This window comes from Pyrus communis, chromosome 13 (genome assembly GCF_041283825.1).
Source record: "Pyrus communis isolate YQ-2024b chromosome 13, ASM4128382v1, whole genome shotgun sequence".
Classification (NCBI taxonomy): domain Eukaryota; kingdom Viridiplantae; phylum Streptophyta; class Magnoliopsida; order Rosales; family Rosaceae; genus Pyrus; species Pyrus communis.
The window spans coordinates 30,890,537-30,907,734 of record NC_142577.1 but is presented as its reverse complement, the minus strand read 5'-3'; the positions used below and the strand labels follow the sequence as shown (position 1 = coordinate 30,907,734).

General features: G+C 38.7%; 5 protein-coding genes across 7 annotated transcripts; 4 read left to right on the top strand and 1 right to left on the bottom strand.

Annotated features, from left to right (window-relative positions):
• Positions 1-1,191: 1,191 nt before the first annotated feature.
• On the top strand, positions 1,192-5,866 carry LOC137737109 (uncharacterized). Of its 3 annotated transcripts, none has more exons than XM_068476486.2 (8): positions 1,192-1,470; positions 1,575-1,994; positions 2,069-2,142; positions 2,256-2,639; positions 2,909-4,241; positions 4,354-4,448; positions 4,675-4,816; positions 4,931-5,866. In XM_068476486.2, the coding sequence occupies exons 1-8, from the start codon at positions 1,293-1,295 to the stop codon at positions 5,608-5,610; spliced, it is 3,306 nt and encodes a 1,101-aa protein (XP_068332587.2). In that variant the 5' UTR covers positions 1,192-1,292; the 3' UTR covers positions 5,611-5,866. The 3 variants fall into 3 exon arrangements, with proteins under 3 accessions (XP_068332587.2, XP_088539226.1, XP_088539227.1); XM_088683100.1 differs by having other exon boundaries at positions 1,198-1,470; positions 2,069-2,149; positions 2,224-2,639; XM_088683101.1 differs by having other exon boundaries at positions 1,213-1,470; positions 2,069-2,149.
• A 635-nt stretch (positions 5,867-6,501) lies between these two features.
• On the top strand, positions 6,502-8,151 carry LOC137738262 (loganic acid O-methyltransferase). Its single transcript, XM_068477891.2, has 3 exons — positions 6,502-6,641; positions 6,917-7,579; positions 7,721-8,151. The coding sequence occupies exons 1-3, from the start codon at positions 6,552-6,554 to the stop codon at positions 8,057-8,059; spliced, it is 1,092 nt and encodes a 363-aa protein (XP_068333992.2). The 5' UTR covers positions 6,502-6,551; the 3' UTR covers positions 8,060-8,151.
• Positions 8,152-9,197: 1,046 nt separating this feature from the next.
• On the top strand, positions 9,198-12,308 carry LOC137738329 (protein S-acyltransferase 11). Its single transcript, XM_068477967.2, has 4 exons — positions 9,198-9,484; positions 10,074-10,296; positions 10,641-10,939; positions 11,129-12,308. The coding sequence occupies exons 1-4, from the start codon at positions 9,413-9,415 to the stop codon at positions 11,636-11,638; spliced, it is 1,104 nt and encodes a 367-aa protein (XP_068334068.2). The 5' UTR covers positions 9,198-9,412; the 3' UTR covers positions 11,639-12,308.
• A 376-nt stretch (positions 12,309-12,684) lies between these two features.
• Positions 12,685-13,849, top strand: LOC137737656 (protein COFACTOR ASSEMBLY OF COMPLEX C SUBUNIT B CCB3, chloroplastic). The gene is made up of 3 exons (XM_068477197.2): positions 12,685-12,841; positions 12,936-12,985; positions 13,231-13,849. The coding sequence occupies exons 1-3, from the start codon at positions 12,799-12,801 to the stop codon at positions 13,753-13,755; spliced, it is 618 nt and encodes a 205-aa protein (XP_068333298.2). The 5' UTR covers positions 12,685-12,798; the 3' UTR covers positions 13,756-13,849.
• Positions 13,850-13,958: 109 nt separating this feature from the next.
• LOC137737654 (anamorsin homolog) lies at positions 13,959-16,917 on the bottom strand. Its single transcript, XM_068477196.2, has 8 exons — positions 16,716-16,917; positions 16,146-16,263; positions 15,694-15,860; positions 15,518-15,616; positions 14,795-14,951; positions 14,538-14,671; positions 14,368-14,442; positions 13,959-14,282 (listed from the first exon to the last, which is right to left on the bottom strand). The coding sequence occupies exons 1-8, from the start codon at positions 16,716-16,718 to the stop codon at positions 14,244-14,246; spliced, it is 792 nt and encodes a 263-aa protein (XP_068333297.2). The 5' UTR covers positions 16,719-16,917; the 3' UTR covers positions 13,959-14,243.
• Between the last annotated feature and the right edge of the window lie 281 nt (positions 16,918-17,198).

Genomic DNA, 17,198 nt, shown 5'->3' with positions numbered 1-17,198 from the left:
TATATGCCTCTTTTACCTTTTGTAAAATATAAAAAATTAGGTAAGTTGGCCAGAATAATTTATGCCAACGATTAATTAAGGATGTATAAGAATCTATTTAGGATTAATTAAAAAATAACTAAGCGTGTTTTTTGATAATTACAAAAATAGTATGACTACGTTCATAATGAAAATTAAAACTTAGTCGTAATAATATTAGCAAGAGAAACCGATGTTAGAAATTTCTTTACCAACCACTTAATTTTTAAAACAAATTTCAATATTTCTATAATAAAAAGCACTCATGCATAAGTGTTTTTTTAGCATCTTTTAATTTGCAAATTTTTTTCTATAAATTTAGTTTACCTAACCTAGCATTACTCTTCCATTTTTTTCATCTGCAATTTTATTACTATTGATTACATAACTTGCACAATTCCAAATTTTTATGTGAATGTATTTAATTGAGATTTTATTTTATTACGAATCCAAGCATTCAATCATACATCAATTGAGATTATGAAAATTTGTTATATGTTATTACGAATTAAGTGTATTCAATCCTAATTATAAGAGAGTTTTTAAAAGAATTACGAACTAGTGGTCAGCTTGTGGCTTTATCATGGCAAAGCACTCTTCCAAGGATTGGGAAGACTCAAAGAGACATTTTCAGCCTCTTCATAGCATCATCGTGTGATTTGCCAGCGTTAGAAATTAAACTCATAACGTTTCATGTTAAATACAGATCTAGAACTCGTCTCAGCCACAAGGCCACCCGTGGTGCTTATGGATAATTATGCTCATTTTTTTAATGATATAAAAAAAAAATTCAACTATCAACCACCATATGCTTGTGCTGAAAGTAACAAAGCGACCTTGAGAATTAAACCTTATGTTCTGTCACCAATGCTCAAACCCTAAATCAAGTAGCACTCATCATTGCCGGCAGTCCAGTGAAAAACTGTAGATTCGACACGGATCATCACAAAGAATGCAGTATCGGATAATTACTCGGCTTTTAACCATCGATAAATCTTTGCTCATCTTTGGATCACCATTGAAGAAATTAGTATGGGCCGGTTAAGCTGGGTTTCAGACTCGCCTCTCTCATCTTAAGCCTACCCGACTCAGCCCAAAATAATTCATTGATCAGCTTGGTGGCCGACCCGCCATACCCAATACCCGACTCGCAAGCCCATTTTCATTCGGCTGAATTTTAGGGGAAAGGAAATCGGGTCGGCGGGTGAAAGACTGGAAGTGTATTCCGCACAGTCGCGGTGATCCTCTGAGAGAGTGTGACGACGACGACGACGATGACGACGAAGAATAAGAAAGTGGTGTTCTTAGCTTGCTGGGTATTCCTCGCGGCAGCAATCCCAGCCTTTGAAACTAAATCAGACGGCGTAGGCGAATGGCAACTCCTGACAAAGCAAAATTTCTCCTCCCAGATCCGCCTCCACCCTCACATCCTCCTCATCGTCACTCTCCCATGTAATCTCTCTCCGTCTCTCTCAAATCATAATCCTAGTTATTAATCTCTAATCACGAGTTTATGTTAATTAATTATTCTGAGTTAATCTTGAAATGCCGCGCAGGGTCGGGAGAATCTCGATCGCTCATGAGAGATGTGGCTCGATTGGTTACCGATAATCAAGAAGATTTCAGCTCATTGAGATTGAGGTTTATGTACAGAAACGCAGAGAAGGTGTTGGCGGACGCCATTGGAGCTGCCACGGAAGCAGAGGGAACAACAGTTTTGTACTATCACAATTCTGTGTCTTACAAGTATGGCGGAAGACTTAGGGCGCAAAATGTATTGGCCTCGCTCCGTCCGTATGTGGCGGTTGGACCAGAAGAGCTTCCGTTCAAGTCCCTAAAAACTGCGGAGAAATTGAAAGAGTTCGTTGATTCAACTGACAAAGCTTTGATTCTGTTTGAGTTTTGCGAATGGACTTCAAAATTGCTTGCCAGGAGGAAGAATAATGGAACCGATGGAAACGGTTTTGCTCTGCAAGGTAAAGGTTTAAACTTTAAGGCCTCGTTGGGTGTTTTCGATTAGATTTTAATTGATAAGAATTTTTCTTTGCAGGGAATTTTCTTGGATTCAACATCAGCGGAGAGGCGAGTAGATCACCAGCACACTTGGGGAAGAATATCCAGAAGGTCGCGGGTAGTTTCGAACTGCCATTGTTGTTATGATACTAATTTATGTGATGAAATATAGAAGCACAAGTTTAGTGATAGTTTGCTGCTGTTTTCTTTTTGGGAAAAAGCAGGGTATTGAAAGTGCAAAGATGTGCGGTGTTGATTATGGGCTTGGTGGTGTTCCTTGGCTTGGGGACTTCAGCTCGGTAAATGACAGTGCTTCTTTTGTGGAGTCTGAGCAAATGAGCTCATTCTGTAATCGCGAAGAATATCAGCTGTTTGACTCTTTCCTCTCGAAGTTCACAACCGTTGCACGGGAGTTCTTTCTACCTCCTGAAAGGTATAAATTTGGTCTGGTCTCAGAAAGATCGATGCTCTCAACTTTTGGGATTGAAGATTCCAGTACATGGTTGACAGTCCTGTACTTATCTGGATGCCCCGGTTGTTCAAAGATTATTAAGAAAGAGGAGGACCTCAAAAATGCTTTACAGATGGATAATTTGGTTGTTATGGAGGTGAGTTATCTATTCTTCCCTTTGGATTACTAAACGTACTTTCGGTTAACTTATACTTACATATAAAAATTGGTGCATGAATAGGGCAGTAGTTCCATGTTTAGGTTCCACGCATGCTAAGGGATTAAAACAGCGGTCAATAGTATCTCATCCTGCATGTTTACTTCTTTTTTCTTTTTGCTATACTAATTCTTTTTATAATTTATTGTGGATAGCTCACTTTATTATTAAATTTAGCAGTGAAAAAATTGATCCATAATATTTTGTAGTTGGAAGGTCTTGGAAACACTTTGAAGCCTTCTTTACCTGCAAACCAACCATCAGCACTCCTATTTGTGGATAGATCATCTGACTTGTCAGAGACTAGAATAAAATGTAAGAAAGCTCTTGATTCTTTTCGAGAGCTGGCACTGCACTGTCATATTTCACGCCAAAGTGGTGGGCAATATGGAGACAAGTCTGAGAAACCCTCGGTCCAAGATTATCAAGCTTTAAGGAGTACATCTGGATATCCAAAACTAAAGTTGTCTCAGACAATCAAATTAAAAGACAAAACGTCTACTTTCATGATTGTAAATGAAGGAAAACAAGTCACTTTGGATAATATAGCTTTGGATCTACAGGGTGGTTCCTTGAAGGAGATCTTGGATATCTTACTTAAGCAAAAGAACAAAGCTAAATTAAGCTCGCTTGCAAAAGAGTTAGGTTTCCAACTTATATCAGATGACATGGACATCAAGTTAGTGAATACATTGCCAGTGCAGAAAGAACTTCAGTCTGATCAACTTACAGAAGAACTGTCTAAGGAAGGCCTTGTGACAAGTAGTGTTAACTCAGACAAGGATCAATTGCCACACAGGACTAGTGTATCTGCTGAAGAGCATCTGGAAACTTCCGAAGTCACAGATTCTGAAATCTTTTCTCAGACTGATGAAGAGAAAACAGCATATGTTGGTACAAGTAAGCAGTTCTTATCTGCAGATAGTGAACAACATCTTGCAGATCATAAACTTGATAGTACTGAAGATATAAAGGTCGATGAAGAAAGTTCTTCACAGGAAGACAAATCAGGGGAGCAACAGCTTCGCTTTCAAGGTTTTGAGGGCTCTTTTTTCTTTTCTGATGGTAATTATCGATTACTTAATAGTCTCACTGGTGGATCAAAAATTCCTGCCTTGGTGATAGTTGATCCCATTGCCCAGCAACATTTTGTCTTCTCAGAAGAGGCTGATCTTAGCTATTCTTCACTGGCTAATTTTCTTTCTGGGTTTGTTAATGGAAGTCTTCTTCCATATCAACAGTCTGAATCTGTTCTTCAAAGCTCTAGGGAGGCCACTCAACCACCATTTGTTAATCTGGATTTTCGTGAAGTGGATTCTGTCCCTCGAGTTACAAGTCGTACCTTCACCGAGCAGGTGATTGGGTTTAATCAATCTGACACTGACGCTTGGAATAAGGATGTCTTGGTCCTTTTTAGCAATAGATGGTGTGGATTTTGCCAGAGAATGGAATTGGTTGTTCGTGAAGTATATCGGGCTATGAAGGACTATATTAAGATGCTGAAAAGCGGATCAAAGAATGAGAAAACAAGGTTTCACGATGGTAAGTGCATTCTAATAATATTATAAATATGGGTTATATAAAATGTAATGGCCATGTTTAGGCCTTTTTGTCTTACTGGTCCTATATTCATATGATTGGCTATATCTGACAGGTGACTTGAAGGATGAAATGCTGAAGCTTCCATTATTATACTTGCTTGACTGCACCTTGAATGATTGCAGTGTGATATTGAAATCAATGAATCAGGTGTGTCTTGTGGAATGCACAAATATTTCTCTTATATATTTATAGTAGCGTGAATATGTATCTTTTAACCCAGCTGGCTTTTATTGTTATTTCTGTAGTTTCATTTCTACGTTTCTAAGTAGCGTATGTTCGGTAACCTATTTCTGAACAACAATTAATTAAAAATTGTTCTTGAATGTGTGTAATTCGTGTCTTTTTTGTGCTCATACCTTTGTTGGAAAAGCAGAGGGAAGTTTATCCTGCTCTGGTGCTCTTTCCAGCTGAAAAGAAGAATGCTGTCCTTTATGAAGGGGATATGGCAGTCACTGAAATCTTCAAGTTTATGGCCGATCATGGAAGTAACTCGGATGATCTTATCAGTGAGAAGGGTAATTCAATTTAATGTGCGATGTTTATACTACTAATGCTTATGGGTCCTTAACTTCTTATAGTAATTTTCCTTGTTCAAGACTTAAGTCGTCTACTTGTTGATGATTTTGTAGGAAGCTTATGGACTGTAGCAAAAAAGTGGGGAAGGAATCAAAATTTATTTAAGGTCCAGTCTTCTGACATTCACGAGGGAGCTCCCTTTGAAAAGGACACACTTCATGAAATACTTTTAACACAGACGCATAAACAAGGCATTAGAGACAATCAGCCCGAATCACACACATCACAAGGTTTGCAGGAAGCAGCCCTGCATGTGGTGACCGGTTCCACTTTAGTTGCTACTGATAAACTTCTTACTGTACATCCCTTTGATAAATCAGAGGTCCTTATCGTCAAGGCAGATCGAGTTTCTGGATTTGAAGGTCTGATTATTAACAAGAATATCAAATGGGATGTTCTTCTTGAATTGGACAAAGGGCTGGAGATGCTATCTGAGGCTCCTCTGTCTTTTGGAGGACCACTTATAAAGGTTGGAATGCCTCTTGTCGCATTAACTCGAAGATTTGTTATGAATGAGTATCCGGAAGTCCTGCCGGGTGTTTACTTTCTTGATCAATCAGCAACATTTCGTAAAGTCGAAGAGATCAAGTTAGGAAATCAATCTGTCAGCGACTACTGGTTTTTCTATGGGTATTCAAGTTGGGGTTGGGACCAACTCTTTGATGAGATTGCTGAAGGAGCTTGGAACTTGAGTGATGATGGTACGAGGCATTTAGATTGGCCATCTGGTTGACAGTTTTTTGACGTGATAGAGTTTTCGGAGCATCGCACAGAGGAAATTGGTTGAGCATGCGCTGAAGGAGGTTTTAGAGAGAAATAGGTCTGCACACAAAACAATTTGACATGTTTGTAACATCTTATGTGCAAAATACTGTAAAAATATTAGAATTTTTAGTTCATTATGTTACCAATCGAACTACAGGCTTGACTTGGATGTAACATTCATGAGAATTTATTTATATAGAAAACCCTCATGAGAATTTAATCGATCTATTTCTGAAATTTGGTTCATTTCGATGCTCTTTCTTTCTGTGTGGGACGATGCCGGGGAGAGAGGGGAATGTGTCGAGGCGGCGCCGCTAAAGCTTCATGCCATTGAATACTGGTCCCGAAAACGATCAATACAGGGACATTTTGGTTGGTATTTCACCTCAATGTCGATGGTACCGAGAAAACCGTCCGATTATGTCATCTATAATGTCTTCACAAGAGAATGAGACTTTAATTTGTTTCGGTCCACTTATGACTTAACCTTATCGTGGTTCTACTTAGAGTGAGAAGTATTCTAGTCAAGCGTCGTACCGAAATTTCCCTTCTATTCGTGAGAGGGCGGCAAGAAAAATAGCTTATATTAATTTTTGTTGATTATTTATTTTTCGTTTACCTTTCTTTCGGAGTTTGCGTTATACATGACGTCGTTTGGCAAATAAATTATAGATGGAGATGTCATATTTGTCAAAGAAGATGGTCCACACGTTAAAAACATGAAGAAAATTACTCCAAATAAAACAAATGGAACCATTTTTCCATCCGAATTACTCCATAATAACAGTCAACTGGACGTCATCATGAGTGTGCGTGTGCGCTATAAATTGCAGATATCTATCACTGACAACCTGCACAATTCGTGAGAGAGAGAGAGAGAGAGAGAGAGAGAGAGAGAGAGGGTTGAAGATGAGCATCAACGGAACCACGGTGCCGGAAGCATATCCGATGAACGGTGGAGATGGCGCATACAGCTACACCAAAAACTCCTATTTCCAGGTTCCTTCAGTTCTATCAACTCATGTAGTTATTCATGTTCATAATTTTCATGTTAAAAAACGTTAGGATAATCTGCGTTAAATTTATCTATATTAGGGGGTTGGGAGATTCAAACTTGGGTGTAGGTAAGAGCACACTGCCCTAGCAAACTTGACTAATATGCATTCGCGTTTCGAATTTTGATTCTTATGAATAAATGAACTTTTGCATTGCTCTTCCAATAGAAAATATTGTAAGAGGTTTTGTTGACACAAACTATATTTTATACTGTGCAGAGAGCTGCTGCAAATGTTTCAAGGAGTCTACTTGATGATGCAATAACAGAGAAGCTTGACATAGAGGACTTTTCTTGCAATCCAACCAACGCATTTCGGATAGCAGATTTGGGATGTTCAGTTGGACCAAACACTTTCTTTAGCGTCCAAAACATTCTGGAAGCAGTGAAACACAAGTACCAATCCCAATGCATCTCCTCCCAAATGCCTGAATTCCAAGTATTCTTCAGCGATCATGTGGCCAACGATTTTAACACCCTTTTTGCGTCTTTGCCTCCGGAAAGGCACTACTTTGCTGCTGGCGTGCCGGGGTCTTTCCACGGCCAGTTATTCCCCAAGTCCTCGCTCCATTTCGTGCATTCTTCGTATGCAGCTCACTGGCTCTCTAAGGTACCGGAGCAAGTGGTAGACAAGAACTCTCCGGCGTGGAACAGAGGGAAGATTTACTACACGACTTCCCCTGATGAAGTAGTTGATGCTTATGCAGCCCAATTTGGTAAAGACATGGCAGCATTCTTGGAAGCTCGGGCTAAAGAGCTTGTGGTGGGTGGAATGATGGTGATAATCATGCAAGCTATCCCAAATGGGACCCCTCCATCTCAGATTCCAAATGGCATCATGTTTGATTTTCTGGGGTCTACTCTCATGGAGATTGCCAAGGAAGTAAGTCAGTTAGCAACTCTTATGTGTTTGATTAGAAAAATTAAACAGAAGAGAATTAGGTCAGTTGGTTATGACAATGCATATGTCTCTTGCAACACACCTAACTTCCTTTATGTTTGTTTTGTAACACTCGACTCGTAGGGATTGATTAGCGAAGGAGAGGTGGACTCGTTCAACATTCCAACATACAACGCAACTCCGAAGGAAATGATGGAGGTGATCGAAAGAAATGGATGCTTCAACATAGCGAGAATTGAGTCGACAAGCCCATGGTTAAAAGCCGGTCATATGATCAATGGGCCAGGACTCACAATGCAGCTCAGAGCTGGCATGGAGGGAGTTTTCAAAACGCATTTTGGAACTAAGATAACGGACCAAGTGTTTGATAGGGTTTATGAAAAAAATGAAGAACTTATTCACAAAATAAAATCCAGCTGCAAAGAAGGAACCCAGTTGTTTCTTGCTCTCAAACGCAAATGAAGCAACACAAATATTGTGCTAAACACTTTTTTGTGTTTTGTTAATACTTTTCTTTTGGTATATCTCTTGAAAGTGGACTTTGTATTTGACTATTTTGCATATGTTTTATTTCTTTTGAGTAAACCTATTCATTTGAAAGAATTCCATCCACTCTTTGAAAGGACCCTAAAAACTAAACGGACAAAAGTCGTACAAACAACTTGTAAAAAGGACAATTTGATTGACATTCTTGTGCAACTCATTCATTATCTGTCGGAGCTCAACTTGGCCTTTAAAACTAGCTTCTAAGAGCAACTCCAGAAAGAGCTGGAGCCCAATGGACCGGTGACTTTGATGACCCAATAGCCCCAGCTACCTTCTCTAGCCCATACGGGCGATTGGGCAAGGGGCTCAAGTGAGAGACCCAACTCAAATTGGTGGCCCGAGAGCCTGAGGGTGTGTGATGCTTGGTTGACTTCAACCAAGTTTTAAAATTAATAAAAAATAAAAATATTAATAAAAAATGTAAAAAATTAATAAAAAGGTAAAAAATTTAAAAAAAAATCCAAAAAGTTTTAAAAAAAAATTAAAAAAAATGACACCTGGGTTGTAATTTCTTATTTAATGACACGTGGTACAACAATACCGATTAAAAATTCTATCCGAAATTACAAATAATTTATCTTTTTTATAAAATAAAAAATACTAATATTTTATTACCTATTGCCATGACTATTTAGTTAGAAGTGAAGATGCAAAAGACAATTACTGTTCATTAAAGGCAGTTATTATTCATTGGAGGGGATTGAATAGGAAGTTGCCCTAGAGACCCTTCCTCACGCTAGAGTTGCTCTAAGGAAGTGGTGCCCGAGGGTTCTTAAACAATTCTTTGTATCGGTGCCCGAGGGTTCTTAAACAATTCTTTGTATCGTTCCAATTTTATTTGGACGCTCTCGAAGGAACATTTTTAGTCACTTCAAAATATGTTGTTTTTGGGAGTAAAACGATTCGGTAAGAGAGAATCACCTCTTATAAATAACCCAAATAAGTTGGGTGGACACGATTTGGGCCCGACGATTGGCGCTACCCAAGTTCAAAACTAGAGCCCAAATTTCAAAATCTTACCCAAAAAGGAAAAACTGGGAGTCCAAAGCGGGTGATTGGGGGTTCGGCTGGCCGGTTCGGAAGTTGGACCCGGTTAAACGCGACAAGAAAATGACGATGAAAAAGTTTCCAGTAAGTGTCTTCCTTCGATTTGGCACTAACATTCTCCAATCAATCGATCAAATATTGGTCGGTCTGTGAATTCTGGAATGGAGGAGGAGCCCTTGAAATTGCAGAATTGGGGTTCGATTCCGGTTCAGCTGCAGTTACATGGCAATTTCAATCTCTGTATCCTCTGAAGCTGCTCCAACGGCAATGCCAACCATGGCCGACTTGCCCAAGGTCAAACTCTTCTCCTCCACGCGTTCTGTTCTTCTTCTTTTGTAATTTTGTAATTTTCTTTTTCTATCGTGTGCAAAACTTAATCAGATTTTTTTGTAAATAAATTCATCCATTTTTTTTCTTGTAGTTTAATCAGATAATAATTGACCAAAACCGAATTGATTGGTATGTTTCTTTTACATTTTTCCGTCCCTGTTCTTCATATTTATTGATTTTCCTCTTTCTCCAACAGCTAAATGGTAATCGGATGCTGGAAGCGCTTAAGCTTATCTATCTGTTTATTTCTTTTAACTTTTGTTTTGGTTGTTTTTAGACCGAGTGCAATAACAATTCTTGCCTGATTATTTGGTAAAAGTGCTTTTCTGTGAACATTCATTTGTTAAATTTGTTTTTGCTTTTGAATGATTGGCATTCATGTTGCAAGAAATAAGTTGTGCTAGATTATTCGGTTTCCATAAAACAGAGAACCTAACAAAGGATTCGGTTGTCCGGCTGCGAATGTGTTGATGAAAAGCTGGAACATGGATCTTACTGGCTGTGCAAGTTTGAATTTTTTTGTCTTGGTTGCTTACTTGTGGGTTACATGTAGGAGCATTTTATAGCATCCATCAAGGACGACTATGACGTCACGTGTTGGGGTTGTGGATTACACCTTGTTCTTCCATCAAATGCTCCAATTTTCAAGTGTGGTTGGTGTGGAGCTTTAACAAATCAGAATGCGGGGAAACGTGAATGCAAATACTTTTGGTTGAGACGCTTGCGGGATCGCTGCTTAGTCAGTATCCTGTTCATGTTTATGCTATTTTTGATATGTATGTACTCGTTCCTCGCATAATTCGTTTTGGAATATCTCTCCATTTTGCTTGCACATTTGTTGGCATTCCCCCCTCCCAATTACTTAGGCATTGGGTATTTTTAGGTTCACTTTTCTATAATATCTTCTGTATGGGAATGGTCAAAATATTTCCATGAAAGAAGATCAAGAAAATTTACTTAATTGCAAAATGTAAAACTGCAATGGGGGAGTTAATAGCTTCTTCTTGGGGATTCAGGAGCGTGTTACCAAATTTGCATTGTTTTGTGTGTTCTAGGGGTCGAGTAGATAGATTTTGTTCTTCTTTTATTTTTCATGTTGACGTGCTTTCTAAAATTGCAGGTGGTGGAGTGTGGGCGCTGTTCCCTGTTCTTTTCGATATCAGCTATTTCCATGGAATTTTTCACTCCATCATTACCTTCATGTTATCTGTAGCCACTGTTTATACATTCAGTTCTGCTTCATTTGCGTGTGCTGGAACACCTCCGTACAGAGTGTGGGGAAGCTATCCAGCTGTGGGGAAAGGTGACCTCGATAATTATACCTTCTGTCACCAATGCTCAAAGCCAAAGTCGCCTAGCACTCATCATTGCCGGTCCTGTGGAATGTGTACATTGGACATGGATCATCATTGCCCATTTGTGAGTGTCATCATCTTCTTCCCAATTCGAAAATATGTTGATCGGTTGTTTTACGGAATATCTTTCTGTCTATTGAACGCTTTATCTTTTAATCACTTGACTTCTAGGTATCAGTAAGACTTGGTTGATTGGGATTTGAGATCATAACACTCATACTAATAGCATTGTCGCCGTATGAGTTTGATGCAGATTGGGAATTGTGTTGGTGCGTCTAACCACCGACACTTCATTGCCTTCCTCATATCAGTTGTCGCCAGTATGTTCTATATTTCTATCATGGCTATGTATGTGGGTTATCATATCTGGCCATCCATAACATACGAATCCGAGGACCACTTACATGCCGTTGACAGTGATTCAGCTACAACGGCAATCCGTGAGATTATACATGGTTTTCTAAGATCCGCTGTCCTTTTATCCCCTAGAGCGCTTATTCTAATATATCTGTTTGTTTCAAGTGTTTCGTTGGAGATAGGGTTGGGCATACTTCTGTGGCAGCAGCTCAGTTTTATTTACGAGGGAAAGACCTATTTGAGTCAATTGAGTTCACAGGGAAGTGATGAAGTTGGAGAGAAGGATTGCCAAAACCTCGTGCGTTTCTTGGCATTCCCGTATCCCTTGTCAAGATATCTTCCCCTCTGCTCTCTCTCAAGAGTTTTGCCAAGTTTCCAAAAGAAGACGCATAGACACAAGAAGTGAAAGCAGTACTCTACTTTCCTTTTCCTTTTCTATTAGTCATTTTTTTAGGAGGGGGGCTTGATTTTACTTTCATGGTAAGCAAAACTTTGAAGGTTCGCGGGGTTTATATACCCCCAGGTCCTGAAGAGACTCTTTTGAGGAATGTTATTCGTACCATGTTTTTGTATCATATTTTCATACCACCTTAGGTGGTATTTGATCTGTCCACATCATTTGAATTAATCAGATTTTTAAATTTAGTTCATTATTTAATAAACAAATAATTAAGAAAGGGAATTATTATTAGCACTCCAAAAATCTCATTCTACACTCCAAACTTTCTATATTTGAAAAGAAAAATACACTTGTGAAGAGTGTAGAATGAGATTTTTGAAGTGCCAATAACACTTCCCTTAAGAAAAACTAGTTAATTAAATAATGATTGTGGTATACGAGGAGTCTTCCTCATTCATTTCTTTGGGTTTTGCAAATTTTTTAAATGATGTCGTTGTCCGCATCATATGTCACCTAAGGTGGTACGAAAATATGGTACAAACACATGGTATGAATAGTATTACTCAACTCTTTTTGTAAGGGGATGACGGTTGGAACACTTGTGGGTTTATCGAGTTGTGAATGATTTGTATTATAAATTTAAATTAATTGGAGAAGATGAAACAATTTTGTTTAATCACTATTAATTAATACAACACTCATTGTCAACTAAAATTCTATGAAATTCTCATTTTAACCTTCTAATTAAAAAAAAAAACATGAATCAGAAATGTAATTTCACACGACTAAATTTTGCTATTTTTTTTTTCAAAACTTCACCTACATGCAATCCTAACATATCTCTAATTAAAAATAATAAAAAATTCACACTCCCACATTCTCTATTACTCTCTTCCTCTCTCTTTCTATTTCAAAAAATTTTCTCACACACTTTGTGTGTGGCCATGTGCTAGTTTTATTTACTGTTAGATTAGATGTAGATTACAAAAATATAGAATTTATGTATGTGTTGTTGGAAATGTAATCAGTTATCAGTGTGAAACCTACAATAGCCGTTGCCGGTCACCTGTTTAAAAGTGGACTTCCCCACCTCTCGTTTAAAGGATAACATTTCAATACCTCCTCCTCTCCTCCTCTTCCTCTCTCCCTCTCCGTTCATCTCTCCGATGGCTACCTGTTCTTATCTTCTCAACCACGTCCAGATTAAAGGTACCAATTAAAACTGGTTTTTGTTCTTCCTGTTTCGGAGTAGCTTCCTGTAAGATTTCATTGTTTTGTGTTCTTGATTTCCAATTTGTTGTAGGATGGCCCTCCACGAGAAGGATATCCAAGCTTGGAAATCTCAATCCTATTGTGAGTACCCCAGTTGTGTTTTTCCATTGCAAATTTGAACTTGGCCAACTTTCTTGCAGCGAATACCTTCCGCACACCCGTTTTCTCTTCATGCACGCTCATGTTTGTTGCAAATTTAATTCAAAGGCAACATGAGTGTGCTGGAGAAGAAAAACAAGGGTGTGCAGAAATCGCTTCCCCTCTAATATCGGCCATGTTCAAACTCTATTCATATGATTTCAACAAACTCTTTTCCATCTTGTCAGGAAAGCTTCAAGACAACGAGTAAAAGGCAGCCAAGGCAAGGACTCGTAATTGCACAATGTTCCTTCTGTTTGGTCCAACTCGGAGCCGCTTCTCCTACCGCTCTGTTGTCATTGAAGCCATTTGATGATATAGATGCAGTTTCAAACATTTTCCGCATCTGTCCGCCGAGCACGCCCCATAACGTCTCAAATCTAATGCACAACTTGGTGGTGGCAGATTTGGACCCTGCAACAGCAAAGCTAGCAATCGGGTTTCTCGGTCCTTTTTTTTCGCTGTTTTCGTTTCTGTTCATAATAAGGATAGTCATGTCCTGGTACCCAAAACTTCCGGTTGGGAAGTTCCCGTATGTGGTGGCTTATGCTCCCACGGAGCCGATTCTCATGGCAACCAGAAAGGTGATCCCGCCGTTGGGCGGTGTGGACGTTACGCCGGTGGTGTGGTTCGGATTGATTAGCTTCCTAAATGAGATCTTAGTAGGTCCTCAGGGCCTTCTTGTTCTCCTCTCCCAACAGCTTAGCAGCTAAACATACGAGATTAGTCTTGTGCAATATATGAGAACTGTAATTTTTTTGTGGAAGAGTGAATAATAAACTTCAACGTTGCAACGTTGCCTGTGTATGTGGCTTCTTATAGCCCGACTGTCGAGAGACGAAAATGTCTACTCATGGACCCTCTGAGTCGAAAATGGTGGAAATTCAAAATGTGAAAGAAAAGTTGTCGAGAAGCATGAGCAAATGCGTTGCAGCAGGTACACAATAAGTAATAAGCACTGTTGCTTTGAAAAGTCGAAACAAACATAAACGTAAGAAACAAGTCTGATCTGACAGTAAAACAACAATGACAAAATGGACCAAACTAAGGCCACAACACACTATCAAATTTTGAACCAGCATTTACGTTTTGGTTCAGAGTTACAACCCAAAATTCATATATCCGAAGAGCAGTAGCCTAGGGAGTGAAAAAAACCATCACCACATACCATTCAGTTGTATTTGAAGAAGGCGGTTCTAGTCTAGATGTCTGCTGTAAGGAAATTCGCTGACAATGATACCTGGAAAAGAGATGAATGTTAACCCGAGAGGCAGAGAGAGCAAGAGAGAGGGAGCAAGGGATTGATTTTGAATCCAAGAAAACACCTTCTCGCCGGGTTTGAATGGAGGAAGACCTTTAAAAGGACATGTAGCGCATCGAAAAGCATCCCCTAGTCCACACTGCAGATCAAAATTTTCAGAGCAAAGAAAACAAAACTGAACCGAACAATAAAAATACATCAAAAAGCAGATGAATGAGAAACTAGAGGACATACACTGCCACATTGCGACTTGAAATTGCTCAAATCTACAGTGGAGCCTAACTTCTCTACTTTCTGCTCTTCTTCGGCTCTCCCACAAGTGCAGTTTTTACAAGCTTTCCTTGTGCTTCCAACTTCGCAATCACTCGCTGCACAAGCACATTGTTTAAAAGATATACAAAAATTACAGTTGACCCCCAAAAGAATCTCATAAGGCCGACAAACAATGAAGACAATTCAAAATAGCATAATTTTGAACCATGATGTCTTACATAGCAGCTGGGGTTTCTTTAAGTCCTCTTCTGTTAGTAAACTATCTTCATCAATGAGATCTGAATCATCATTGATCTGAATTTTTGGTAAAGTTTTTGTGGTCTTTTTTAAGGCAAAGGATGAACCGATCTTCCAAGAAGGCTTTTTAGCCTTGACCTACAAAGAGAGAACAAAATTAAAGCTCAAACGACTAATGTTAGCTATCGCAAAGCATATCCTGTGACAAATGAACATGGATACAAATTACAAATTTTATCAAATTTATCAAAAGCATCCCATCCACAAGTAAAATCCAAGATATTCTTTTCCTTTTTGTTAAACCATGAAATGCTAGAGTAACCAACAAAATCAGAGATAACAATGGACACGCCCATTGAATGGTATACTCATGTGCTACAAAAAAAAAAAAAAAGTGCACCAGTGCAAAAGACTTGGGCAATTCATATATAGGGAGATTGATGACGTGGGTTGAAGAGATTCAATGACACGCCTACAAGAAATTAAATGGAGAACATAATGCTAGCAGGATTGAGTGAAAGGATAAACTTCACACATAGGATCCTAACTAGATCCTGATAATGGTCCATGAAGCAACTCCAAACAGTTGGAGTTAAGGCCGAAGTGAGTTCAACTAAGTTTTGTGTTATTTAGTTAACATGCAAGGGGGAGGATTGGGGAACATAGTTTTACTATGCCAATGAATAGTAGTAACACAAACTTACCCCAAAAGATAACTCAGATGGTAAACTTGATTTCACTTGAAAAGCTTTTGCTTCTAGAAAACCAGACAATAGTAACTTGCGCTCAATAACGGAGGTGGTCTGCAAGAGAACCCAAGTCAGATTTCTCATTCATGCCAAAACAAAATCTATAATGTCACCATGTCAACAGTAATTACCTTATCTGTTTCCCCTTTAGAAGCATCAGATATCTTGTAAATTAGGACTGTTCCACCAGGTTTCAAGACTCTTGAGATTTCCCCTAGCAACTGCTCATTTGGAAATTCAATCGATCTACAAAGAGTAAACACAATATCGACAGCGGAAGACGCCACCGGCAGCTCATCTGTCATGTCATATACCAAAACAAAATGAGATGAACACCAGTAGATCCAACATAAAAACTAAGCAATTGACCATTGGATGCTACACAATACTGCCCAATATGAAATATCAGAATACCAAATACGAATCTGGTTCATAAGTAGCGATTTAATCAAGCAATGGTTTATAAAACAGCTTTGTAATCCACGGAAACATATTGAAAGGCATTGTGGGAGAAACAGCGTGTGGTAAATAAAATAATACAGACAATACTGCATCAAATCACAAAACAGAATAAGAAACTTACTCGAAGTAGACAGAGTGACAATTTGAGGTTCACACTTTTCGGTCCCGAGCTCCCTTAATGCATCAAAAACTAGACCAACAGGTAGAACTCCATCATCAGTAAATGCCAGCACAGATCCCTGCAGAGACCAAGCCAATATATTTCAGTGGGCAAATCAACTGCTATGATAATACGACGAACAAAATCATCTATGACTCTGAGAAAAAAAGCTTAGTTCTTGAAATTTTGAGGCTGAAGAACTAATAACAGCTGAAACAAACACAAAATCAAATCGATAAAATGACAAATAATAAAGTCAGGTTCTTCATTCTTAAATTAAAAAACTAAAATTAAAAAAAAAAGAGTCAGAAAGGTCGATTAATATCTAAAGCTTAAAAGTACTCAGTTCTTTCGTTTTTTAATTTCGCTTTCAGTTTTCTGAGTAGCCAAATGGTCATGAATCGCAGGGAAAAAATTCGCAGTACATGAAAAATCGAAAACACGAACGCATTGCAATAAGATCTAAGCAAGCAATTGCAGAACAAGGAAGAGAATTCAGAACTGAAAGGGTTTAGACCGGAGAAAACTGACCATGGCGTCGACGGAGGAACAGATCTTCAAGCCCTAAAAGCAAAACCGCAGCGTATCGATTCTTCTACAGCCCAGCCAACAATGTCTCGTGCTTGTATCTGTGCGCTGCCGACGACCTTTTTCTCTCTTGCGTTCAGCGATTTGGTAAATTTGGTACGCTGCGTGGGAAGTATTTAAAAGGAATGCGTGGACGATGGAGTATGACATGTAAACCAATTCGTGGGATTCGTGAGCCGGGCATACTTGGCCGCGCGTGGGCCTTCTGGATCGTTGACAAGCGTTTGCAACTCTATGGAAAATTACGGCTTTTTCTTATTTATTTATTGTCTAGGGCATTTTTCTTATTTTATGTATAATTAACGTTTTTTTAATGTAAATAATATTATTTGTTTAAAAAAATAAAAATATATGATTGGCAATGTATTCGGTGCGTGAAATTTCGTTGTTGTATCGAAAGTTAAAAAACCTACATAGAAAGAAATA